The sequence below is a fragment of the Melozone crissalis genome, unplaced genomic scaffold, assembly GCF_028551555.1.
Source record: "Melozone crissalis strain CALT ecotype California unplaced genomic scaffold, PUWL_Pcris_2 ptg000208l_1, whole genome shotgun sequence".
NCBI classification, from domain to species: domain Eukaryota; kingdom Metazoa; phylum Chordata; class Aves; order Passeriformes; family Passerellidae; genus Melozone; species Melozone crissalis.
Window position 1 is genome coordinate 328,455 of NW_026535972.1, and position 24,537 is coordinate 352,991.

Genomic DNA, 24,537 nt, shown 5'->3' on the forward strand with positions numbered 1-24,537 from the left:
GCGCCGCCGCCGCCCTGACGGGCGCGGTGCCAGCCCGCGGCGACAGCCCCTGTCACCCCGATTAGCGACCTGGCGCTGTCGGGGGGGGGCTCCGGGGGAGGGGACACCTCCGCGCGCCCCCGCGTGCTCCCCGTCCCCGAGTGCCACCGCCGCTCCCCTCCCGCCCCTTCCCTGGGGGCGCTCTGTGTCCCTACGGGCGCTCCTGTCCCAAACTCGGGGCGCCCCTGCTCCCCCTCGGGCCGGTCCCGGCCTCCCCCCCGCGGCTCCTGTCCCCAGGTGCCCCCGTGTCCCCCCCGGTGCTCCTGTCCCCGCCCATGGAGCGCTCCCGTGTGTCCATCCCTGAGTGCACCTGGCCCGTCACATCGCGTCCCTGTCCCCGGGGCGCTCCTGTGCCCCCAGGTGCCGCTGTCCCCTCCTGTCCCTGGCCCCCCAGGTGCCGCTGTCCCTCCTCAAATGCTCCCTGAGTACCGGGGGTTGCCATGGAGGGCTCCAGAGTGCCATGGGGGGGCTCTGGGATGCCGGGGCGGGGTTCTGGGGTGTCGTGGGGGGGTTCTGGGGTGCCATAGGGGGCTCTGAGTTGTCATGGGGGGGGGTCTCTGGGCTGTCATGGGGGTCTCTGGGATGCCGGCGGGGCGTTATGGGGTACCATGGGGGAAGCTCTGGGTTGTCATGGGGGGGTCTCTGGGATGCCGGGGGGGCGTTATTGGGTACCATGGGGGAAGCTCTGGGTTGTCATGGGGGGGGTCTCTGGGATGCCGGGGGGGCGTTATGGGGTACCATGGGGGAAGCTCTGGGTTGCCATGGTGGTCTCTGGGCTGTCTTGGGGGTCTCTGTGATGCCGGGGGTGACACCCCGTCCCCCCGCGCCCCCGTCCGCAGCCGCTGCGATGTCGCCGCTGTGCCCCGCGGAGGGGGCGGCCGCCCCTCGGCTGCTGCTGGCGCTGCTGTGCGTGGCCCGGGCCGCCGCCCCCCCGCCGCCCAGCGCGCCCCCCGGGACGCCCCCCGCCCCGCACAGCGACTCCCCGCTGCTGTCGCTCAACCTCGGCCTCAACTTCAAGATCAAGGTGCGGAGCCAGGGCGGCCCGCGCCCCCCCGCGCCCCCCACCCCCGCGGGCGCCCCCCGGAGCCCGGGCCCCCCCCGCAGCGCCGCGCCCCCCACCCCGCCCGAGCCCGCCGAGGGCTCCGCGGGACCCCCGGAGGAGGCGCCGGCCCGGGGGGGCCCCCCCGCCCGCGGGGCCGCGACCCCCGGCCCGGGGCGGCCCCGGGACAAGCAGCTGGAGCTGGACATCGCCATCGACCTGACGGCGGGGCTGGAGCCCCCCCCGGGCGGCGCGGGGCCGGCCGTGCCCCCCACCGGCGTCCTGCGGGGCGCCCCCGGCCGCCCCCGGCTCCCGCCCGGCCTCTCGGAGCTGGCCGGGAGACTCAGCGCCGCCGGTGAGTGCGGGGGCGGGACCCCCAAACCGGGGAGCCCCCACACCGACACCGACACCGACCCCCCGGTGCCCCCCAGGGTTCCTGTTCCCCACGGGGCCCCCCAGCGTCGGCGCCGAGGGGGGAAACGCGTCCCTGGAGATGGACGAGGCGGGAAGCGGCGCCGAGCCAGGTGGGGGCGGATTGGGGGGCGGGATTCGGGATTTGGGGGGGCGGGACTTGGGGGGGCGGGATTTGGGGGGAGAGAAGGATCTGGGGGGGGGGGGGGGCGGGATTTGGGGGCAGGATTTGGGGGAGGGGATTTGGGGGGTGGGAGTTTGGGGGTGCTGGAGTTTGGGGGTGCCGGAGTTTGGGGGCCGGGATTTGCGGGGGCGGGATTTGGGGGATTTTGAGGGGCGGAGATTTAGGCGCAGGGATTTAGGGGGACCGGGATTTGGGGGGTGGGATCTGGGGTCCGGGATTTGAGGGGCTGGGTTTGGGGAGCCGGGATTTGGGGGGGGCGGGATTTGGGGGGACGGGGATTTTGAGGGGCGGAGATTTGCGGGCAGGGATTTGGGGGGACCGGGATTTGGGGACCGGGATTTGGGGAGGGCCTGGGGGGTTTATGGAGATGGGGGGTCTGGGAACTGGGGTAGTTCTGGGGGATGGGAGTGTCCTGCATTTAAGGGGGGGCTAGGAAACAGCGGAGCCCTGGGATTTGGGGGAGTCCTGGGTTTTGGGGGGTTCTGGGAGGCCGGGGGGGTGCTGGGGTTTGGAGGGGCCGGGGGAATGCAGGCTCTGGGGGGGAGGCTGTGGATTGGGGGGGGCTGAAGAGTTCGGGGTCAATAGGGGGCATCTGGGCTTTGGGGGTCCCGGGGAAATGGGGACACGTGGGGGTTTGGGGGTGCTGGTGGGGGGGCGCTGCCTCCCTCCGGACTCGGGCGAGATGCGGGATGTGGGGGGGTATCTGGGGGGTCCTGGGAGGAGCAGGGGGGGTTCGGGGTGTGGGGACCCCCGCTCCCCCCGCTGACCCCCGCGTCTCCCGCAGCGCCGTCCCCCGGCCGCCAGCCCTCCCGGGGGGCCGCGCCGCCGCCCGCCGCCGCCTCCGCCTGCACGCCGGGCTCCGCCTGCGGCTCGGGGGGCCCGGAGCCCGGCGGGGCCTCCCCCGCGCCCCCGTTCCCGTGGCCGCCGCACTTCGCGCCGCTGGGCGCGCCGTGGCCCGAGGCGGCGGCGCTGTGGGGCGCGGCGTGGCCCGGGCACGTCTACGGGGCGGGGGCGGCCTTCGCGCTGCTGGGGGGGCTGGGGGCGCTGCTGCTGCTCGGGGGGCGCCGCCCGGCGCTGGCGCGGCTGCTGGGGGCGCTGCTGGCGCTGGCCGCGCTCGCCCGCGCCTTCCCGCTCTTCTTCGACCCCTACGAGCTGGGGGGGCGCCTGCCGCCCCCCGCCGCCCGGGCGCTCTTCGAGCTGCCCTTCCCGTGCCTGGGCTGGGGGCTGGCGCTGGCGCCCCCCGCCGCCGGCCCGGTGCCGCTGCTGCTGGTCCTGGGGGCGCTGCACCTGGGGGGCGTGCTGGGGGCCGTGGGGGCGCTGGCGGCGCTGGGGGGGCCCCCGCTGCTGCTGCTGCTGCTGCCCCGCGCTCTGTTCGCCGCGCTGGCGGCCGCGCTGGCGCTGCGGGGGCTGCGGCGCTGCGGGGCGGGCGGGGGGCGCGGCAAGCGCGGGGCGGCGGCGGCGGGGGGGGCGCGGGCGGGGGTCCCGCGGGCGCTGGGCGCGGCGGCGGCGGCGCTGAGCGCGGGGCTGCAGCTCTTCGGGGCCCTGCAGGCCCGGGGCTGGGCCGCGACCCCCGCGCCCGGGCCCTGGGCCTGGTGGGGGCTGCAGCTGGGGGCGCGCCTGGCCGAGCTGGCCATGGGGGGGGCGCTGGCCGCGCTCGCCTTCGCCGCCCCCCCGAGCGGCCGCGCCCCCCCCGGCGGCCCCGCGGAGCCCCCCGAGGGCGGCGGCGGGCGGGCAGCGGGCGAGGAGGCGGGGGCGCCCCCCGAGTCCCCCCTGGACGCGGACGGGGACCCCACGGCCGGGTTCCGGCCCCCGTCCCCCATCGACCTGCGCCGCTCCATCGACGAGGCGCTGGGGGCGCCGGGCATGTTCCGCGCCGGGAACGGCGGCATCGGGGCCGCCCGGATCGGCCTCACCGGCAACGCCGCGGGCGCCGGGAGCGCCGGCATCGCCCTCGCGGGCAGCGCCGGTAACGGTGGGAAGGCCAAGAGCAACGGGGTCAGCGCGCTCGGGAGCACCGGCAGCACCGAGATCAGCGTCATCAGCGCCGCCGGCAGCGCCCGCAGCGCCCCGAGCACCGGGAGCGCCGGGAGCACCGGCACCAGCAGCACCGCCCTGCCGGGGGGCGGCAGCACCGGCAGCACCGGCACCGGCAGCACCGCGCTACCGGGGGGCGGCAGCACCGCCATGCCCGGGCTGGGCACCGGGAGCGCCAGCGGCACAGCCGGGGCTGCGGCAGCGGGCGGCACCGGCACCGCGGGGGCGGGCACGGCCGGAACGGGTGGCACGACCGGCACGAATGGCAAACCTGGCACGGCTGGCACGGCGGGCAAACCTGGCACGGCTGCAACAGCCGGCACAGCTGGCACAGGTGGCGCTCCTGACTCAGCTGGCACAGCTGGAACACCCAGCGCAGCTGGCGCGGCTGGCAAACCTGGAACAGCTGGAGCACCTGGAACAGCAGGAACAGCTAGCAAACCTGGCACAGCTGGAGCAACCGGCAAACCTGGCACAGCCGGAACACCTGGGGTAGCTGGCAAACCTGGTACAGCCAGCACAGCCGGCACACCTGGCACAGCTTCAGCAAACAGCAAACCTGGCCCAGCTGGCAAACCTGGCACACCTGGCATAGCCGGCACACCTGGCACAGCTTCAGCAAACAGCAAACCTGGCACAGCCGGCACACCTGGCACACCTGGCGCAGCCGGCACACCTGGCACAGCTGCAACAACCAGCAAACCTGGCACAGCCGGCAAACCTGGCACACCTGGCACAGCTGCAACAACCAGCAAACCTGGCACAGCCGGCACACCTGGCACACCTGGTGCAGCCGGCACACCTGGCACAGCTGCAACAACCAGCAAACCTGGCACAGCCGGCAAACCTGGCACACCTGGCACAGCTGCAACAACCAGCAAACCTAGTACAGTCAGCGCAGCCACCATACCTGTCACAGCCAGCACAGCCGGCACACCTGGCACAGCTTCAGCAACCAGCAAACCTGGCACAGCTGGCACAGCCACCACGCCTGGCACAGCTGCCAAACCTGGCACAGCCAGCGCAGCCAGCACAGCCAGCACACCTGGCACAGCCGGCAAATCTGGCACAGCTGCAGCAACCAGCGCACCTGGCACAGCCAGCAAACCCGGCACAGCTGGCACAGCTGGCGGGACAGAGCGTGGCACCCCCGGCACAAGCAGGGACAGCAAAACCGCGCCCCCGGGAACCGGCAGCGCCGGCCCCTCAGGGACGGGGACCCCGGGCACCGCCAGCACCGCCAGCGGCACACCTGGAACAGCTGGAACCCCTGGCACACCTGGAGCGCAGGGCCCTGCAGCGCCCGGCACCGCTGGCCCGTCAGACCCCAGCCCCTCGGGCACAGCTGGCACAGCTGGCGCTGCTGGCCCCCCCGGTGCCCCCGGTGCCCCCCCCGCCGCCCCCCGCCCCTCGGGGCTGTCCCGCGCCGCCTCCTGCGGGGGGGGCCCGGCCCGGGGGGCGGATCCCGGCGCGACCCCCGCGACGGGCCCGGCCCCGCCCCCGCTGCGCCCCTCGCAGAGCTGGGCCGAGGGGAGACCCCGGGCCGCGCCCCCCGAGACCCCCGCGGGCGGCGGCGGCCCCAGCCCCGGCAGCGACACCATTGACTTGTAGGGAGGGAGCGGCGGGGAGAGCCCGGCCAGAGCCCCCCGGGACCCCCGAACCAGGGGGGCGACCTCGGGACCCCCTGAGCCCCCCGGGACCCCCAAACGAGGGGGGCAACCTCGGGACCCCCAAACTCCTGAGCCCCCCGAACCAGGGGGGCAACCTCGGGACCCCCGAACTCCTGAGCCTCCCCCAAGTGCTGGTGACAATCTGGGGACTCCCAGGCCCCTGAAACCCCCTCCCCGATGCGGGTGACAATCCAGGGATCCCCCCCATGTCCTTGAGACCCCCAAGTGTTGATGACAACCTGGGGACCCCCACGGTGCCCCCCAGGCCCCCGAGACCCCAAATACGGGTAACAAGCTGCCCCCCCGTGTCCCTGAGGCCCCTCCCAGTGCTGGTGACAATCTGGGGAACCCCTCCCCGAGTTCCCGAATCCCCCCGAAGAGGAGTGACAAACTGCCCGCCCCAAATGAGCCCCCCAGGTGCTGATGAGGACTTGGGGACCCCCAAGCCGCCCCCCAAGTCCTTGAGACCCCCAAATACGGGTAACAAAGTGCCCCACCCAGAGCCTCGATCCCTCCCGTCGCTGGTGCCAATCTGGGGACCCCCCCCAGCTGCCCCCCAAGTTCTCGAGACCCCCGAGTGCTGGTTCCAATCTGGGGACCCCCCAATTCCATGTGACCCCCCAAAAACGGGTAAGAAACGCCCCCTCCCCATATCTTTGAACCTCCCAAGTGCTGGTACCAGTCTGGGGACCCCCCAGACGCCTCTCAGGTCCCTGTGACCCCCCAATACGGGTAACAAAGCGCCCCCAGTTCCCCGAGACCCCCAAATGTTGGTAACGACCTGGGGCCCCACAAACTCCCCCATGGCCTCCCCAGTTCCCCCCCCACGTGTACCCAATAAAGTGCCACGTGCGAAGGATGTGTGTGACAACCCCTGAGCGCCCCCAGACCTGGGGCGGGACCCTCTGACCCCCCAGCTCCGCAACGGGACCCCCGAACGCGCCCCCATCCCTGGAATGGGAACGCACCCCATCCCTGGGGCCCCAAGGGCCTCTCGACCCCCTTCCCGCGGGGTGAGACCCCCGGAGCCCCCCCAGGACCCCTCTGGGCTGTGCTGGGTGGTTCCGGGGCCCCCCAGGACCCCTTTGACCCCTCTGGGCTGTGCTGGGGGGTCCCGGAGCCCCCCGATCTCCCCGGTCCTCCTTGCCCCCAGGGGGCGCTGTGAGCCCGCCCCGCCCCCGGTGCCCCTCCCGGTGCCGCTCCCGGTCCTCCTTGCCGCCAGGGAGCGCTGTGAGCCCGCCCCGCCCCCGGTGCCGCTCCCGGTCCTCCTTGCCGCCGGGAGGCGCCCTCAGCCGGCCCCGCCACCCTCGGGCCGCTCCGCCGCGCTCCCGGCATCCCCCGCGGCCCAAGATGGCGGCGCCCGAGGCGCGCACGGTGCTGGTGCGGGGCCTCCCCGCCGGAGCCACCGCCGCGCTCCTGGAGCGGCTCTTCGGGCACCTGGGGCCGCTCCGCCGCTGCTTCGTGGTCACCGAGAAGGGTCCGAGCCGGGAGGGAGCGGGGGGCTGCGGGGAGCGGGGTGTGGCGGGGTCGGAAGCAGTGAGGGAGCGAGCTCTGGGGCTGGGAGCGGGGTCTGAGGGTCTGCAGGGGCTGGGAATGGGGTCTGGGGGGGCTGCAGGGGCTGGGAGGGCTTTGGGGGGCAGTTTGGGGCTGGAAATGGGGTCTGGGGGGCAGAGGTTGGGAGCTGAGTGGCCCGAGGGGCTGGACCCGGGGTCTGGGTGGGGGGGATCTAGGGGCACAGAGGGGTTTGGGGCTGGGGGAGATAGGAGCAGGGCTTTGGAAGGGGAGGTGACATTTGGGGTCTGAGCTGGGGGCTGGGACTGGGATTTGGGGCTGGGGGGCACAGGGGGGGCTGGGGAGCTGTGCAGCAGGAATTTGGGGAGCAGGAATTTGGGGGGTCATGCATTGGGGGGCAGCACGGGGTGACTGGGCTGCCTGCACAGCGGGGCTCTGGGGCAGGGCTGGTTTGGGGGTCCCGGTCGGGTGTGGGGGGGCCGTGCCGGGGGTGTCGGGCCCCTGACGCCCCCCCGGCCCCCCAGGCTCCCCGAGGTGCCGCGGGTTCGGGTACGTGACGTTCTCCCTGGCCGAGGACGCGGCGCGGGCGCTGCGGGAGCCGCCCGAGCTGGGCGGGCGCCGCCTGCCCGTGAGCCCCGCCCGGCCGCGGGCCCGGCCCGCCCCGAGGGGCGCCGACACCCCCGGGGCACGGGGGGAGAGCCCCCTGGGACCGCCCCGCGCCAAGAAACCGCGGGGACCCTCCCGCAAGGCGCGGCTGATCCTGCGCAACCTCAGCTTCCAGGTGAGGGGGGCTCCCAGGGACCCCCAAAGTGCCCTCAAACCCCCAGAGACCCCCCGAGTGCCCCCAACCCCCCAGGGACCCCCAGTGCCCCTCAGGCTCCCCAGGCCCTTCCCAAGGGACCCCCATTTCCCTGGGGACCGCCATCTCTCCGTGGACCCCCCAGGGATCCCCCCAGCACTCCCCCATGCCCAGGACCCCCCCAGTGACCCCATTCCTCCCAGGGCACCTCCCCAGCACCCCTGATGCTCCCAGGACCCCCAAACCCCTGATGGCTGTCATGTCCAGAGCCCCCCAGTGCTGCCCTCTCCCCAGGGATCCCTGACCCCTCACTGACCCCCCTGACCCCTCAGTGTCCCCTGTGACCGTCAGTGCCCCCCTGACCCCTCAGTGTCCCCCGTGACCCCTCAGTGTCCCCCCTGTCCCCGCAGTGCTCCGAGGAGGAGCTCCAGGCTCTCTTCGCCCCCTTTGGCCCCGTGGTGGAGCTGAACCTGCCCCGCAAGCCTGGTGAGCCCCCGGCCCCCCGAGCCCCCCGGGTGCCCCCCAGCCCTGGGCTCACTCTGGGCTCACTTTGGGCTCACTCTGGGGGTCGCTTTGGGGGGCTCTTGCAGACGGGACCCCGAGGGGCTTCGCCTTCGTCCAGCTCCGGAACCTGCGTGAGGCGGCGGCGGCGCTGCGGGGGCTCAACGGGGCCCAGATCAAAGGTCTGGGGGGCTGAGGGGTTCTGGGGGGCTGGGGGGGCTCAAAGGGGCCCAGATCAGATCTGGGGGGGCCTGGAGGGCGTTTGGGGGATCCTGGAGAGAGGGCTCAGTGGGTCTCAGCTCTGAGACTTGGGGGTTCTGGGGTTCAGCAGGCGGTCCCTGGGAGTTGGGGGTGCTGGGGGTCTCCAAACTGGGGAGATCAGAGGTTTGGAGGGGTCCTAGGGAAAATGGGGGGTGAGGGGAGGGAGCTGGGGGGTCTGGGGGAAATGGGGGCTCTGGGGAAGAGGCACATGGAGGGGGGGCTCTGTGGGGCACACGGAGGATGGGGGGCTCTGGGGGGCACACGGAGGAGGGGGGCTCTGGGGGGCACACAGAGGAGGGGGGCTCTGGGGGGCACACGGAGGATGGGGGGCTCTGTGGGGCACACGGAGGATGGGGACTCTGGGGGGCACACGGAGGATGGGGGCTCTGTGGGGCACGGGGGCCCTCAGGAATTTGGGGCTCTGACCCCCCCGTGCCCCCCAGGGCGGCCCCTGGCCGTGGATTGGGCCGTGGCCAAGGACAAGTACCAGGGGACACAGGGAGCCCCAAAAACGCCTGGTGAGACCCCAAAACTGACCCCAAACCCCCTGGGGAGACCCCAAATCCCCCATTCAGTGAGACCCCCAGATCCCCCCTACCCCATGTGAGGGGCTGGGCTGGGGTCCCTGAGGGTTTGGGGGGGCAGAGGGGGGCAAGGTGACCCCCTCACACCCCCTGTTCCTACAGAGGGAGAGGAGAAAGGGGAGGAAAACAAGGAAAAAGAGGAAGAAGAAGAAGAAGAAGAGGAAGAAGAAAAAGAGGAGAATGAAGGAAAGGACGAGGAGGATGAAGAAGATGAAGATGAAGAGGAGGAAGAGGAGCAGAAAGAGGCTGCCCAGGCACCCCGGCAGACCCCAAAAAGGGGATCAGGGGCCAGAGCTGGGCTGGGGCACAGGAAAAAAAAGAAGGTAGAGGAAGATGAGGAGGAAGAGGAAGATGAGGAAAAAGATGAGGATGAGGAGGACGAAGATGAGGAAGATGAGGAGGATGAAGATGAAGAGGATGAGGATGAGGAAGGTTTGTTGGGAACTGGCATGGCTGGGGAGGTCTGGGGGGGCTTGGGCAGAGTCTGGGGGGCTTTGTGGGCTGGGGGGGCTCCTGGGGAGGTTTGGGGGGTCTGTGGGGGAGGTTAAGGAGTCTGGGGAGGTTTGAGGGGGGGGCTTAGGGCAGTCTGAGGGGTCTTCCAGGGCATGGGGACATTTCTGGGTGTCCTGGGGGGTTCCTTGGGGTCCGGGGGTGCCCCTGGGGGTCCGGGGTGTCCCTGGGGTCCTGGGGGTCTCCCACGTGCCCTGGGGGTTTGGGGGTGCCCCCAGGGTCTCCCATGACCCTGACCCCCCCATTGCAGAGGGGCCCCCCCGCAGGCGGCGGCAGCGCCCGTCGGACGTGGCCGAGGGCAGGACGGTGTTCATCCGGTGAGTGGGGGGGCCGGGAACGGGGGACCCCCGCCCTGGGCCCCCCCTGAGCCCCCCGACCCCCCAGGAACCTCTCGTTCGACACCGAGGAGGAGGAGCTGGAGGAGAGCCTGGCGCAGTTCGGGGGGCTCTGCTACGTGCGGCTGGTGCTGCACCCCAACACCGGCACCCCCAAAGGTGCGATGGGAATGGGGGGCTCTGGGTGCTGCACCCCAACACGGGGACCCCCAAAGGTGGGACGGGAGTGGGGGGGCTCAGCGTGCTGCACCCCTAAAAGTGCGATGTGAATGGGGGATCCCCAAAGGCGAGACAGGGCTGGGGGGGCTCTGGGTGCTGCGCCCCAACACCGGCACCCCAAAGGTGCGAGGGGAATGGGGGGGACGCTGGGACCCCCAAAGGTGGGACAGGGACTTGGGGGGGGGGCACCAGGTGCTGCGCCCCCACACTTAGACCCCCAGAAACAGGGGATCTGGGTGGGAGCTGCACCCCAGACATGGGGAGGAGTCTTGGGGGGGATGTTTGGGAGGGGTCCCAGAGGGTCCTGGGGTATTTGGGGGTTGCTGACAGCCAGGGGGAGAGAGTCTCAGATTTTGGGTAGCAGCATATTTGGGGGTGTCTGTTCTACTTTTGGGGGTGTCTGTTCCACACTTGGGAGTGGGGGTGTCTGTTCCACATTTGGGGGTTTCTGCCCTGCAGTTGAGGGAGGGTCTCCACAATGGGCAACGCCCACCATGGGGTGGTTATCCCGTGTTTGGGGTGCCCCCACATTGGGGGTGTCCCACGTTTGGCCTTGGCTCCCACCCTGGGGGCTCCCCCTGACCCCCCTGCCCCCCCAGGCTCTGCCTTTGCCCAGTTTGAGACCCCCGAGGGGGCCCAGAAATGCATCCAGGCTGCTCAGGAGGGGCCCGAGGTGAGGGGGACCCCGGGGGGACAGAGACCCCCGGGACGGGGGGGCAGGGGGGCTCAGGGGGGTTTGGGGCAGGGCTTTGGTGGGGCTGGGCAGGGTTTGGGGGATCCTGAGGGGGTTTAGGAGGGGGGTCTTGCAGAGTTTTGGGGGCAGTTTGGGGTTTTGGTGCGATGGGGGGTTTTGGAGAGTTTGGGGGGTTTTGGGGGGGTGTGGGAGGTTCTGGGGGATGCTGTGGGTTTGGGGGGGGTCGGGGGGGTGTCCTGTGCCCCCTGACCCCGCTGTCCCAGGGCGGGGGGCTCTGCCTGGGAGGGGTTTAGGGGGGTGTGGGATGGTTTGGGGGTGCCCCACGCCCCCTGAGCCCCCTGTCCCCGCTGTCCCAGGGCGGGGGGCTGCGCCTGGCGGGGCGGCAGCTGCGCGTGGACCCCGCGCTGAGCCGGGAGCAGGCCCGGGGGCTCCCGGGGGGCTCGGCCCGGCCCCGAGGCGGCACCAGGAACCTGTACCTGGCCCGGGAGGGGGGTGAGTCTGGGGCCGCAGTGCCCCCCGCCCTCCCTGAGCCCCATTCCCCTCCCTGAGCCCCCATTCCCCTCCCTGAGCCCCCGTCCCCATCCCTGAGCCCCCATCCCCTCCCTGAGCCCCCATTCCCCTCCCTGAGCCCCCGTCCCCTCCCTGAGCCCCCATTCCCTCCCTGAGCCCCCATCCCCTCCCTGAGCCCCCGTCCCCTCCCTGAGCCCCCGTCCCCTCCCTGAGCCCCCATCCCCTCCCTGAGCCCCCATTCAACCTCCCTGAGCCCCCATCCCCTCCCTGAGCCCCCATTCCTTCCCTGAGCCCCATTCCCCTCCCTGAGCCCCCATTCCCCTCCCTGAGCCCCCGTCCCCTCCCTGAGCCCCCATTCCCCTCCCTGAGCCCCCGTCCCCTCCCTGAGCCCCCATCCCCTCCCTGAGCCCCTGTTCCCATCCCTGACCCCCCTTTCAGCCTCCCCGTTCTCCTGGGGACCCCCAACCCCAGTTTCCCCTTGCTCCCCAAATCCCCCACCCCCCATTCCCTCTGCCCCCCCAGTGCTTCTCAGACCCTTCCCAAATCCCTCTGACCCCTCTCTTTTCCCCACCACATTTCTCTGACCCCCCCCCAAAGCACACTCATTCCCTTCCCCAGACATCTGCCCCAGCTCTCCCATTACTCTCTGGCCCCCCAAATTCCCAGAATCATCCCATTTCCCCATTCCCCCAAATCCCCCCCAAACCCCTGTGACCCCATTTCCCGCCCCAATTCCCATCCCAGCCATCCATGCAGGCTCCCCCATTCCCCTGAGCCCCCTAGAGCACCCCCAAATTCCTCTGACCCCAGTTCCCACCGCAGCCATCCCCCTGGGCTCCCCCATTCCCCTGAGCTCCCCCAAATCCCTGTGACCCCAAATCCACTGACCCCAGTTCCCATCCCAGCCATCCGGCCGGGATCCCCCATTCCCCTGAGCCCCCCACAGCCCCCCGAATTCCCTGAGCTCCCCCATTTGCCCCGCAGCCGTCCGGCCGGGCTCGCGCGCTGCCGAGGGCGTCAGTGACTCGGACATGGCCAAGCGGGCGCGGGTGAGTGCGGCCCTGTGGGGCTCAGGGGGTGTGTGGGGCTGTGTGGGGGTGTCCCCGTGCCCTGCCCAGCCCCTGACCCCCCGCGCCCCCCCAGTTTGAGGAGCTGAAGCGGCGGCGGCTGCAGGACCCCAACGTGGCGGTGTCGCGGACGCGGCTGTGCCTGCACAACCTGCCCAAGGCGCTGGACTCGGCCCGGCTGCGCGCCCTGCTGCGCCAAACCCTGCGGGGCACCAGCGGTGCCACCCCACGCATCACCGAGGTACGGACAGGCTGGGCGTGGGCACCGTGGGTCACTCTGGGTCACCCCGGGTCACCCCGGGTCACCCTGCCCAAGGCGCTGGACTCGGCCCGGCTGCGCGCCCTGCTGCGTGCCGCCCTGCAGGGCACCAGCGGTGCCACCCCACGCATCAAAGAGGTGCTGGCCCTGATCACTCTGGGTCACCCTGGGTCACCCTGGGTCCTTTTGTGTCCCCCTGGTGTCCCAGTGTGTACCTCTGTGTTCCTTCGTGCCCCTCTGGGGGATGCCCTGGCTGGGTTTTGGGGTTACCCAGGGCATGTTTTGGGGTGACTCCATGCCTTCCCCAGTCCTGGGTGATGTGGGAGCTGTGGGAGTTTGGGGTGACCCAGGGGGTGTTTTTGGGGTGACCCCATGCCTTCCCCAGTGCCGGCTGGTGCAGGAACTGAGGGGGGCTCTGGAGTGCCCTGAGTGGGTTTTGGGGTGCCCTGGGTGAGTTTTGGGGTGGCCCCATGCCTTCCCCAGTGCCAGGTGATGTGGGGCTGTCAGTGAGTTTTGGGGTGACCCAGGGGGTGCTTTGGGGTGACTCCATCCCATGCCCAGTGCCAGGTGATGCGGGAGCTGCGGGGTTGTTTGGGTTGGGTTTTGGGGTGCCCTGGGTGAGTTTTGGGTGGCCCCATGCCTTCCCCAGTGCTGGGTGATGCAGGAGCCGTGGGGGGCTCTGGAGTGCCCTGAGTGGGTTTTGGGGTGACCCAGGGGGTGCTTTGGGGTGACGCCATGCCTTCCCCAGTGCTGGGTGATGCGGGGCTGCCAGTGGGTTTTGGGGTGACCCAGGGGGTGCTTTGGGGTGACCCAATCTCCTCCCCAGTGCCGGGTGATGCGGGAGCTGCGGGGCCAGGGCAAATCTTTGGGGTTCGCCTTTGTGGAGTTTGGGGAGCACGAGGAGGCCCTGGGGGCCCTGCGGCGCCTCAACAACAACCCCGAGCTCTTCGGGGCCCACAAGGTCAGTGCGGGCACCCCAAACCCAGGGAACCCCGTTTCCAGAGCCCGGAGCTGCCCCTGGGATTTCCTGGGACCCCCCGGGGGTTTTGGGGTGCCCTGGGGGTTCTCCTGGGTAGTTTCGGGTTCCCCTGGGTGTTTTGGGGTGCCCGCGGTTTTTGGGGTGTTCTGGGTTACCCCGTGGTGTTTTTAGGGAGGTCCCCCCTGGATTTCGGGGTGCCCTCGTGGTGTTGGGGTGTCGTGGGGTTTCCCTGGGGTTTTGGGATCTCTCATGGGGTTTTGGGGATCTCCCCGTTGCTCTGGGGGGACCCCTGCAAGTTTGGGGTGTCTCCCACAGAGTTTTGGGAGCTTTAGAAGTGTCCTCTTGGTTTTGGGGTGTCCCCCTGGGTACTTGAGGGGATTTCAGGGTGCTCCCCAGTGTCTGGGGGGTTTTGGGGTGCCCTCTTGTTGTGTGGGGTATTTGGGGGGTGCCCACCGTGGTGTGTGGGGTATTTGGGGGGTGTCCCCCCCCGTTTTTGGGGTGCCCACCGTGGTGTGTGGGGTATTTTTGGGGCGTCCCCCGTGGCGTGTGGGGTATTTTTGGGGTACCCACCGTGGTGTGTGGGGTATTTGGGGGGTGTCCCCCCCCGTGTTTGGGGTGTTTTTGGGGTGCCCACCGTGCCCCCCCAGCGCCCGATCGTGGAGTTTGCGCTCGAGGACCGGCGGAAGCTGCGGCTGCGGGAGCAGCGCATCCAGCGGGGGCTGGTACGGACCCCCTGACCTGTGACCCCTGACCCCTGTGACCCCTGACCCCTGTGACCCCTGGGGCTTTCAGTGATGACCCCAGCCCTGACCCCACGCTGACCCCACACTGACCCCACACTGACCCCAGCCCTGACCCCACACTGGCCCCACCCTGACCCCACACTGACCCCACACTGACCCCACACTGACCCCAGCCCTGACCCCACACTGGCCCCACCCTGACCCCACACTGACCCCACACTGACCCCACACTGACCCCAGCCCTGACCCCACGCTGACCCCACGCTGACCCCAGCCCTGACCCCACACTGACCCACACTGACCCCAGCCCTGACCCCAGCACTGACCCCACACTGACCCCACACTGACCCACACTGACCCCAGCCCTGACCCCGCCCTGACCCCAGCCCTGACCCCAGCTCTGACCCCACACTGACCCCAGCCCTGACCCCAGCCCTGACCCCACACTGACCCCAGCCCTGACCCCAGCCCTGACCCCACGCTGACCCCACACTGACCCCAGCCCTGACCCCAGCCCTGACCCCAGCCCTGACCCCACACTGACCCCACACTGACCCCAGCCCTGACCCCACGCTGACCCCACACTGACCCCACACTGACCCCACACTGACCCCAGCCCTGACCCCACGCTGACCCCACACTGACCCACACTGACCCCAGCCCTGACCCCACACTGACCCCAGCCCTGACCCCACGCTGACCCCACACTGACCCCACACTGACCCCACACTGACCCACACTGACCCCAGCCCTGACCCCACACTGACCCCACACTGACCCCACACTGACCCCACACTGACCCACACTGACCCCAGCCCTGACCCCAGCACTGACCCCACACTGACCCCACACTGACCCACACTGACCCCAGCCCTGACCCCGCCCTGACCCCAGCCCTGACCCCAGCTCTGACCCCAGCCCTGACCCCAGCCCTGACCCCACGCTGACCCCACACTGACCCCAGCCCTGACCCCAGCCCTGACCCCAGCCCTGACCCCACACTGACCCCACGCTGACCCCAGCCCTGACCCCACGCTGACCCCACACTGACCCCAGCCCTGACCCCACACTGACCCACACTGACCCCACACTGACCCCACACTGACCCCACACTGACCCCACACTGACCCCAGCCCTGACCCCAGCACTGACCCCACACTGACCCCACACTGACCCACACTGACCCCAGCCCTGACCCCACACTGACCCCAGCCCTGACCCCAGCTCTGACCCCACACTGACCCCAGCCCTGACCCCAGCCCTGACCCCACACTGACCCCACACTGACCCCAGCCCTGACCCCACGCTGACCCCACACTGACCCCACACTGACCCCAGCCCTGACCCCAGCCCTGACCCCACACTGACCCCACACTGACCCCAGCCCTGACCCCACGCTGACCCCACACTGACCCCACACTGACCCCAGCCCTGACCCCACACTGACCCCACACTGACCCCACACTGACCCCACACTGACCCCAGCCCTGACCCCACGCTGACTCCACACTGACCCCACGCTGACCCCAGCCCTGACCCCACACTGACCCCACACTGACCCCAGCCCTGACCCCACACTGACCCCACACTGACCCCAGCCCTGACCCCACGCTGACCCCACACTGACCCCAGCCCTGACCCCACGGTGACCCCACACTGACCCCACACTGACCCCACACTGACCCCAGCCCTGACCCCACGCTGACCCCACACTGACCCCAGCCCTGACCCCACACTGACCCCACACTGACCCCACACTGGCCCCACCCTGACCCCACCCTGACCCCACCTTTCCCCACAGCTCAAGGCCAAGGCCAAGGCGGCTGCAGGAGCCCCAGAGGGTCCCCAGGGAGCCCCGGACCCCCCCAAGGAGCACCCAGCGCCCCCCAAGGGGCACCCAGCGCCCCCCAAGGCACAGGCAGCCCCCCCCGCGGGCTCGGGGGGCCCCCCGGCCGCCCCCCAGCCCCCCTGCGGGACCCCCTGGGCCGGGTTCCGCACGCAGGGCCCGGGGCTCCGGGGGGCTCCCGGCACCAAGGTGCTGGCCCTGCCCTCCCACCGCGGGCCCAAGATCAGGTGAGGGGGGCCCTGTGCCCCTGGGCTTGGCCCTTTGCTGCCCTTCGCCCTCAGCGTTCTCCCCATTCCCATTTCCCCTTTCTATTTCCCCTTTGCTCCTTTCACCCTCAGTGTTCTCCCCATTTCCCTTTCCTTTCTCCCCTTTTTATTTCCCCACGTGTTCCCTTTTTCCACCCTTCCCTCTTCCTCTCCTTCCCCCCTTCCACCCCTTCTACCTCCCATTCTTTCATTTCTCCTCTTTTCTCCCCCCTTTTTTCTCTCATTTCCCTTCCCTTTCCCCCTTCCCCTTTCCCTTCCCCTTTTCCACCCTTCCTTTTTCCTTTCCCCCTTCCACCCCTTTTTGAACCTCCCATTCCCTCATTTCTCCCCCTTTTCCTCCCCCTCCTTTTCTCTCTCATTTCTCTTTATTTTCCTTCTCTTTTCCCTCCATTTTTTCCCCTTTTCTGCCCCATTTTCCCTCCCTTCCCCATCCCCATTCCCACCCCATTTCCTCCCTTTTCCCTCTCTTCTCTCCCCTCTTTACCCCAAAGCTTTTATCCTTTCCCTCCCCATTTCCTTCCCCCCATTTCCTTCCCCCCTCCCGGGTGTCTCTGCCCCTCGGGGCACCCCGGGGTCTCCCTCACTTCCCCCTTTTCCCAATTTCCCCTTTTCCCCCCAGGAAACGGGACAAGGGCAAGAAGGCTCAGCCGCCCCCCAAGCCCCCCAAAGCCCCCAAGGCCTCTCGGCGGCGGGAGAAGCTGCGGGTGCCCCCTCCCCAGGTAGGCATTTGGGGTCCATCCCCGGGAATTGGGGCCCCCCAGCCCCCCGGGGTTTTGGGGTCCCCCTGACCCCCCGTGTGCCCCCAGGGCCAGCGGCGGCGCCGGGGGGGCCCCGGGGGGGCCGAGGCGCGCTTCCAGGAGCTGGTGGAGAGGTACAAGAGGAAGATTTTGGGGAGCGACCCCCCCACGGCCCGGGGGGGAAAGTGGTTCGAGAGCTGAGGCTCCCCCAGCACCCCCCCCGGCACCCCAAAACCCCCTGGGGGTGCCGGGGGTCCCACACCCCACAGGGGGGTTTGGGGCGCTGCCCCCACGCGCTCTGGGGGGGGGCTGGGGGTGGGACCCTGCCCTGGGTCCCTCCTGGCTGCCCCCAGGGTTTGGGGGGGCTCGCCCCCCGTGGCTCTGTGTCTTCCTGGGTTGTAATAAAAATGGGTTTTAATAAAAATGGACTTTTTGAGGGAAATTTGGGCTCTCGATGCCGCCCCCCACCTCGGGGACCCCAAAACATCTCCCGGGGCTGGGGGGCAGGGAGGGGGGCTCGAGACCCCCAGGGGGGATCGGGGAGGGGATCCCATGAGTTTCGGGTCCCGTGAGTCCCCCCCGTGTGTGACACGCCCTGTCCCTGTCTCCCCTCCCTGTCCCCTTTGTCCCGCTGTTCCTCTCTCCCTGTCCCCGTCCCTTTCCCCTGTCCTGGGGGCCCAGCCCCCCCCGTGTCCCCAGCCTGGGTCACACCGGGCTGGGGGGTGGCAGAGCCACCAGCGACGCATCAGCTGCCACTGAGTCACGGGCGCGTCCCCGTGTCACCCCTGCCCTGGGGGCCGGCACATCCCAGGGCCCCACTGTCCCTTGTCCCCAGGTGCCCCCGTGTCCCGGGGGTCCCTTGGCCCCGTGTGGCCGCTGTCCCAAACGTCCCTTGTCCCCAGGGGTCCCATATCCCTGCAGTGTCCCTTGTCCCCAGGGGTGTCCCTTGTGCCCAGGGGTGTCCCTTGTACCCAGGTGCCCCCGTGACACTGTGGATCCCGTTTCTCAGGGAAGTCCCTTGTCCCCTTGTGGCTGATGTCCCCAGGGCTCCCATGTCCCAGAGGTGTCCCTTGTCCCAGGGGTGTCCCTTGTCCCCAGGGCTCCCTTGTCCCCAGGGCTCCCATGTCCCCAGGGGTTTCCCTTGTCCCCAGGGTTGTCCCTTGTCCCCAGAGTCATCAGAGACACGCCTGAGGCTGCTGGAAAAGGGGCTTTAAGTTAAATAAATTAATAATAATAGTAGCAGTAATAACAATAACAGTAATGTAGAAAAAGGTGCTGGCAGCAGCTGGAGTCGCTCCGGTGCCCGGGGCCACTCGTGGTGTCCCCAGTGAGCTCCTGGTCCTGCCTGTGGGTCCTGCTGAGCCCCGCCGAGGTCCCGGCGGTGTCCGGGGGTCCCGGGGGTCCCTAGCACGCGGGGACCCCCTCGAGGCGGGCGGCGACGCCGTCCAGGCAGCCGCGGAGCCGCGCCAGGGCCACCCCGGCCAGCGTGTGCGGGGCCTCGGGGTGCGGGCCGGGGGCCGCGGGGGGCGCGGGGGGCGCGGGGCAGCCCAGCAGCGCGCCCAGCACGCCCAGCAGGCTGCGCAGGTTCTCCAGGTCGTTGCTCACCTGCGCCAGGCGCGCGTCGGGCCCGGGCAGCGCCGCCAGCAGCCGCTGGAACAGCTGGAGCCGCTGCGCCGCCCAGCCCAGCCCCGGGGGCGGCCCCCCGTCCGGGACCCCCCCCTCCGGGACCCCCTCCAGGCCCGAGATGCGCAGGGTCAGCGGGAACAGCTGGGGGACACACGGGCGGGGGGCGTCAGGGCGGGGGGGGACACCCGGCCAGCCTTGGGAACCCCCCTGGGCACCCCCGTTTGAGGCACAGAGCCCCCCCAGCTATGGCTGTCCCTGCTTGGGGACCCCAACCCTCGGGGGACAGACCCTGGACCCCCTCCCTGGAGGTTCAGACCCCCAGACCCCATCCCTGGGGTGTGCAGACCCCAAATCCCGCCCTGACCCCATCCCTGAGGGTGCAGACCCTCAGATCTCCCCCAGACCCCATCCCTGGGTGTGCAGACCCTCAGATCCCCCCCAGACCCCATCCCTGAGGGTGCAGACCCTCAGATCTCCCCCAGACCCCATCCCTGGGTGTGCAGACCCCAAGTCCCGCCCAGACCCCATCCCTGGGGTGCCCGATTTGGGGTCAGATCCCCCACACCCACTCAGCCCCAGGCGCTCCTTCCTGGGGACCCCCCAAATCTGAGCACGGAGTCCACCCCCTGGAGACCCCACCCCACTTTGGAGAACAGGATCCCTTCACAGTGAGGACCAGCCCCCCAGTCTGGGGCACGTCCCCCCACAGTGTCCGCCAGTCCCCCAGCCCCTCCCGGGTGTCCCAGCTGTGTCACAGCCCCAGCCCCCCCCCCGCGGTGTCCCCGGTGTCACCTGGAGCTGCTGCAGGCGCGTGCTCAGGGTCCGGGTCAGGGCCCGCGCGTCCGCCCGGACCCTCTCGAGCCGCACGGGGCGACCCCCGCCCACCGGCACCGCCACCGCCAGGCACAGCAGCGCGCACAGCGACGCGCCGGGACCCCGCATCCCGCCCGCGGCCTCTGCGGAGGGGGGACACGGCTGTCACCCAAACCCCCGGGTCACCCCCGCGCCGGGGCAGCGCCGGTGGCACCGGGACAGAGCGCGGGGACACGGGGCGCTCGGCACGGTGGCACCGTGTCCCTGTTGGCACACGGGGCGCTCGGCACGGTGGCACCGTGTCCCCGCGGGCACGTGCGCCCGGGCCGTGTCCCTGACGCCTTCCCGGAGCCCTTTGGCAGCTGTCACCAGCGCCACCACCGCGGCCTGGCCCTGACCACGCGGGGACAGCGACAGTGACAGTAACAGTGACAGTGACAGTGACAGAGCGGGCTCGGAGCGGGGACGGGAGGGACACGGTGGCGTTGGGTCCCCGGGGCTGTGTCACCTCCCTGGGAGCGCGGGATGGACACTGGGGGGACCTTGTCACCCACAGCTCGGGGACGGGGAGACGCGGGGACACGGGTGACAGGGATGGGGGGGACACAGGGATGGGGGGACACGGAGGACCTGGGGTGCAGAGGACAGGGGGACACGGGTGACACAGGAACGGGGGGCACACGGGAGGGGGGGACACAGGGATGGGGGAACACGGGGCTGTGCCGGTGACACGGGGACAGGGGGACACCGAGGGGACGCGGGGACAGTGCCACTCACCGGAGCCTCGCACGCCCTCGCTGAGCCTGGAACGAGACGGTGCCGGTGACGGAGGGACACGGGGACCCCGCCGGTGCCACCAGCCCACCGGCCGGGGCGGGGGGGCCCGCGGGCCCCTGGGGCACCCCCGGTGTCCCCGCGGGCCGGGGGACACGGCCGGGGGCACTGCCACCACCTCGGGGACAGCAGGGATGGGGGGACAATGACGGGGACAAGGGGGTGCCCAGAGCCCCTGGGGGCTTCGGTGCCAGCCAGGCCCGGGACAGCGAACCCGCAGGTCCCTGGGGAGGGGGCGACACTGGGGACCCCCGGGGGTGACACAGCCCGGGACCCCCGGGGTGAGGGGACCGGGGGGGGATACCCTGGGGTGGGGGTTCCTGGGAGGGGCTGGGGTGTCCCTGAGCACCTGGGGTGTCCATATGGGATTATGGGGCTTGGGGTGTCCCTATGGGTGTTTGGGGTGTCCCTGAGCACCTGGGGGTGTCTCTCCGGGGGGTTTTTGGGGTGTCCCTATGGGTGTTTGGTGTGTTCCTATGGGGGGTTTGGGGTGTCCCTCCGGGGGGGTTTTTGGGGTCCCTCCGGGGTTCGGGGTCGGGCTCACCTGGTGGTCCCGCGGGTCCCGTCGCTCGCGGCCGTGGCTCCATCGCGCCGCCCCCGTTTATAGCGCGGGGCCGCTCCCGGAGCGCTGCCCGCCCCCCCCGGGCCGCCCCCCCGGCCGGACACGGCCCGAGCACGCGGGGGGGCCGGGGCGCCGGCAGGGGGTCCCGAGGCGGGAGGGGGCGGGGGTCCCGGGGTGGGCGGGGACACCGAGGGGGCTCGGGGGGGTCCCGGCCTCCCATTGCCCCCCCAGTCCCACCCCCCCGCGCATACGTGCCCAGGTGAGCGCAGCCCCGCGGTGACACATGCCCCGCGCGCCGTGACCGCGCACAGGCGCCCGTGTCCCCCCCGTGTCCCCCCCGTGTCACCCCGTGTCCCCATAACCCCGCTCTGTATCCGCCTTTGTCCCCCCCCGTGTCCCCGCGTGTGGCACTCACACACCTGGCACGGGATGGGGACACAACAGGGACAGCAGCGGTGTCCTCAAGGGTCCCAGGTGTCCCCCAGGTGTCCCCAGGAGCCCCCAGACCCAGGTCCCCCCACACGGGGACACCGCCAGGGTGACACGAGGGGGTGGGGGCGCTCTGTCGGGGACACGGGTGACCCCCGCCCTGTCACTGGGGGGTTCCTGTCCCCGCCTGTCCCTGTCACCCCGGCCCGGGTGTCCCCAGAGGGAGGGCTGTCCCCGCGGGGGTCCCCGCGCAGGTGACGCCGCCGTTGGTGCCACCACGGTGGTGACACCGGGCAAAGAGCGCGGTGGCCCTGCCGGGAAGGGCGGCGGTGACACCGGTGACACCAGTGCCCGGCAGCCGCTGGCAGCGCCCCGCGGCTCTGGGGACACGCACGGTGCCAGCACGGTGACCCGCGTGACGTCACGGCTGTCCCCTCCCACCTGGCATCCCTCCTTCCCCGCTCCCCGTCCTCTCTGCCAGCGCCCCGTGTGTCCCCAAGGGGTCCCGGAGCCCTGTCCCGCATGTCCCCCATGTCCCCATCCCTGTCCCCATCCTGTCCCGCTCCCCGTCCTCTCTGCCAGCACCTCTTGTGTCCCCAAACCTGTCCCAGCGCCCTGTCCCCGCTGTCCCGCAGGTCCCCATCCCTGTCCCCATCCCTGTCCCCATCCCGTCCCTGTCACCGAGTGTCCCCCGGGGATGGCTCGGCCACCGGGAGCCCTTGGGCCCCTCCCCCGTCACTGGGCAGCGATGGGGACCCAAACTGGGAGCACTGGGACCTGTTGTGCCCCCCCCGCCCCCGGCTTGGTGTCCCCCCGGCCCCCCCAGTGTCGCCTCCCCCCGTGCTGGGTGTCCCCAGTGTCACCCCCCGGATGTCCCCAGCCGTGCCAGGAGCTGCGGTGGCCTCGTGTCCCCATTCCTGCTGTCCCTCCAGCCCAGCACTGTCCCCCCGTGTCCCCGCTGTCCCCCCCGTGTCCCCGCTGTCCCCTCACTGTCCCTCTGTGTCCCCGCTGTCCCCTCGTGTCCCGCTGTCCCCTCGCTCTCGCCCCTAGCACTGTCCCCGCTGTCCCCCCGTGTCCCCGCTGTCCCCCCGTGTCCCTGCTGTCCCCCGCTGTCCCCGCACTCACCTGGCTCCCGCTGGCTCGGCCCCCCGCGGATGCTTTTTGGGGTAAGGGCTTCCTGGCTGGGGAGGGACAGCAAGCCCAGACCGCAAAAAGACCCGAGAGGGACAGGGACGGTGGCCCCCGGTGGCACCGCGGTGACGAGGAGGGACGGGGACACGGGAGCCCGGGGGACGGGACTGAGGTGGGACACGGCCCCCACCAGCCCCGGGCTGTCCCCGTGCTGGGGGGACAGGGGACACTGCCACCCACCCCGCGTGCCACCCCCGCGTGCCACAGGTCACCCGCCATGTGCCACCTGTCACGTGTGCGCTGCCACGGCCCTGGCACCCGTGAGAGGTGGCACAGAGGGACAGGGATGTGCCACACAGTGATGGGGACAGGGCACAGCACCCTGGGGATGTGGCACAGAGGGATGGGTGTGACAGAGGGACAGGGATGTGGCATGGAGTGACAGGGACATGGCACCGAGTGATGGGGATGTGGCACGGCCCAGGGGGGACATGGGACAGCGTGGTGGAGATGTGGCTGTGATGGGGATGGCACAGAATGGCAGGGATGTGGCACAGAGGGACAGGGACGTGGCACAGAGTGAGGTGACGTGGCACAGAGGGACATGAGTGTGGCACAGAGTGACATGATGTGGCACAGAGTGACACGGATGTGGCACAGACCCACGGGGACATGGCGCAGAGCGATGGTGACATTGCACAGTGAGGAGACATGCACAGAGCAATGCTGATGTGACACAGAGTGATGGGGACACAGAACAGACACTGGGGACATGGCACAGAGTGACATTACCATGGCACAAAGAGATGGTGGCACGGCACAGAGCGATGGTGGCACAGGACAGAGCAGTGCCACCAACTCCTACCAGCACATCCTGAGTGTCCCCAGGCTCCTGTCCCTTGGCCACCAAAGCACCCGGAGGTGGCAGGAGGCCACCAGAGGAGCCAGTCCTTGGTGTCACCAGTGGAGCCATTGCTCGGTGTCACCGTGGCTGCCAGGTCTGTGTGTCCCCCAGCACTGCAGGGACGTGGCCCGTGGCCGATCCTGCCCTCGGTGGCACTGGCTGGGTGGCAGTGCCCAGTTCTGGGGTGTCCGAGCCGTGTCCCAGGGTGGTGACAGGACAAGCCTGAAGCTCCATGGCCGGGCGGTGTCCCCATGGCCCCGTGGTCACTCGGTGGCTCTGTGGATGGCCGCTGTCCCCATGGTTGGTCGCTGTCCCCATGGTCACTCCGGGGCTCTGCTGCCAGTCCATGGCGATGTCCCCAGCTCGGGTCCCGGTGTCCCCGAGGTCCTCTGTGGGTCTCCCCCGCTGGTGGCACTCCAGGATCCCAGGGCAGCTCCAGGGCTGGTGCCACCTGAGGTGCCACCCCAGGGACAGCAGGAAGCGGCTCCGAGGACACCACTGATGGCTCCTCACCGACGTCACCTGGGCTGGGCTGAGGTGCCACCGTCACCTGCCAGCAGTGAACGTGTCCCTGCTCCAGCCCACGTCATCCTCACCCCGTGATCCTGCTCCGCCCCGTGTCCCTGTCCCCCTCCATGTCCCCGTCCCCATCCCACATCCGCTGCCCCAGCCCATGTCCCTGTTCCCACCCCATGTCCCCATCTCCATGGCACTGTCCCCATCCATGTCCCTGTCCCCACCACAGGTCCCCTCTCCCACCCTGTCCCCACCCTGCAGCCCCAGCAGGCCGGTGACAGGGACGGTGACACTCTGCTGGCTGCCACCCCCATCCCTGTGTCCCCCCGGGCCAGCTCCAGCCAGAGTGGGACAGGCTGGGGGGACACGGCCAAGGCCACACTGCCCTGTCACCCCTCGGTCCCGGGGGACACCCCTGTCACCCCCCAATCCTGAGGGGACACCCCTGTCACCGCCTGGTGCCGGGAGCCCCGTTTGGAGGATGAAGGGGACACAGGGGAGTGTGTCCATCCCTTGGTGGCGG

The 24,537-nt window shown here is 70.6% G+C and overlaps 3 protein-coding genes across 3 annotated transcripts; 2 read left to right on the forward strand and 1 right to left on the reverse strand.

Annotated features, from left to right (window-relative positions):
• Positions 1–886: 886 nt before the first annotated feature.
• PRRT4 (proline rich transmembrane protein 4) lies at positions 887–5,318 on the forward strand. Its single transcript, XM_054294101.1, has 5 exons — positions 887–1,433; positions 1,510–1,602; positions 2,458–3,095; positions 3,222–4,041; positions 4,807–5,318. The coding sequence occupies exons 1-5, from the start codon at positions 887–889 to the stop codon at positions 5,316–5,318; spliced, it is 2,610 nt and encodes an 869-aa protein (XP_054150076.1).
• A 1,409-nt stretch (positions 5,319–6,727) lies between these two features.
• RBM28 (RNA binding motif protein 28) lies at positions 6,728–17,620 on the forward strand. Its single transcript, XM_054294094.1, has 17 exons — positions 6,728–6,854; positions 7,414–7,670; positions 8,099–8,174; positions 8,279–8,371; positions 8,894–8,968; positions 9,137–9,466; positions 9,795–9,861; positions 9,929–10,038; positions 10,698–10,771; positions 11,149–11,284; positions 12,287–12,351; positions 12,446–12,610; positions 13,455–13,589; positions 14,255–14,329; positions 16,152–16,423; positions 17,082–17,181; positions 17,269–17,620. The coding sequence occupies exons 1-17, from the start codon at positions 6,728–6,730 to the stop codon at positions 17,398–17,400; spliced, it is 2,289 nt and encodes a 762-aa protein (XP_054150069.1). The 3' UTR covers positions 17,401–17,620.
• A 972-nt stretch (positions 17,621–18,592) lies between these two features.
• Positions 18,593–20,805, reverse strand: LEP (leptin). Its single transcript, XM_054294093.1, has 3 exons — positions 20,416–20,805; positions 19,618–19,781; positions 18,593–18,966 (listed from the first exon to the last, which is right to left on the reverse strand). Exons 2-3 carry the CDS (start codon positions 19,765–19,767, stop codon positions 18,604–18,606), a joined length of 513 nt encoding a protein of 170 aa, XP_054150068.1. The 5' UTR covers positions 19,768–19,781; positions 20,416–20,805; the 3' UTR covers positions 18,593–18,603.
• Between the last annotated feature and the right edge of the window lie 3,732 nt (positions 20,806–24,537).

Coding starts and splice junctions, on each gene's coding strand:
- PRRT4 (XM_054294101.1), top strand. CDS start 887: ATGTCGCCGCTGTGCCCCGCGGAGGGGGCGGCCGCCCCTCGGCTGCTG. Junction 1,434..1,509: donor CGGGAGACTCAGCGCCGCCG/GTGAGTGCGGGG, acceptor GGTGCCCCCCAG/GGTTCCTGTTCCCCACGGGG. Junction 4,042..4,806: donor AGCCGGCACAGCTGGCACAG/GTGGCGCTCCTG, acceptor CACCTGGCACAG/CCAGCAAACCCGGCACAGCT.
- RBM28 (XM_054294094.1), top strand. CDS start 6,728: ATGGCGGCGCCCGAGGCGCGCACGGTGCTGGTGCGGGGCCTCCCCGCC. Junction 10,772..11,148: donor CTGCTCAGGAGGGGCCCGAG/GTGAGGGGGACC, acceptor CCGCTGTCCCAG/GGCGGGGGGCTGCGCCTGGC. Junction 14,330..16,151: donor AGCGCATCCAGCGGGGGCTG/GTACGGACCCCC, acceptor CTTTCCCCACAG/CTCAAGGCCAAGGCCAAGGC.
- LEP (XM_054294093.1), bottom strand. CDS start 19,767: ATGCGGGGTCCCGGCGCGTCGCTGTGCGCGCTGCTGTGCCTGGCGGTG. Junction 18,967..19,617: donor CGCGCCTGCAGCAGCTCCAG/GTGACACCGGGG, acceptor TGTGTCCCCCAG/CTGTTCCCGCTGACCCTGCG.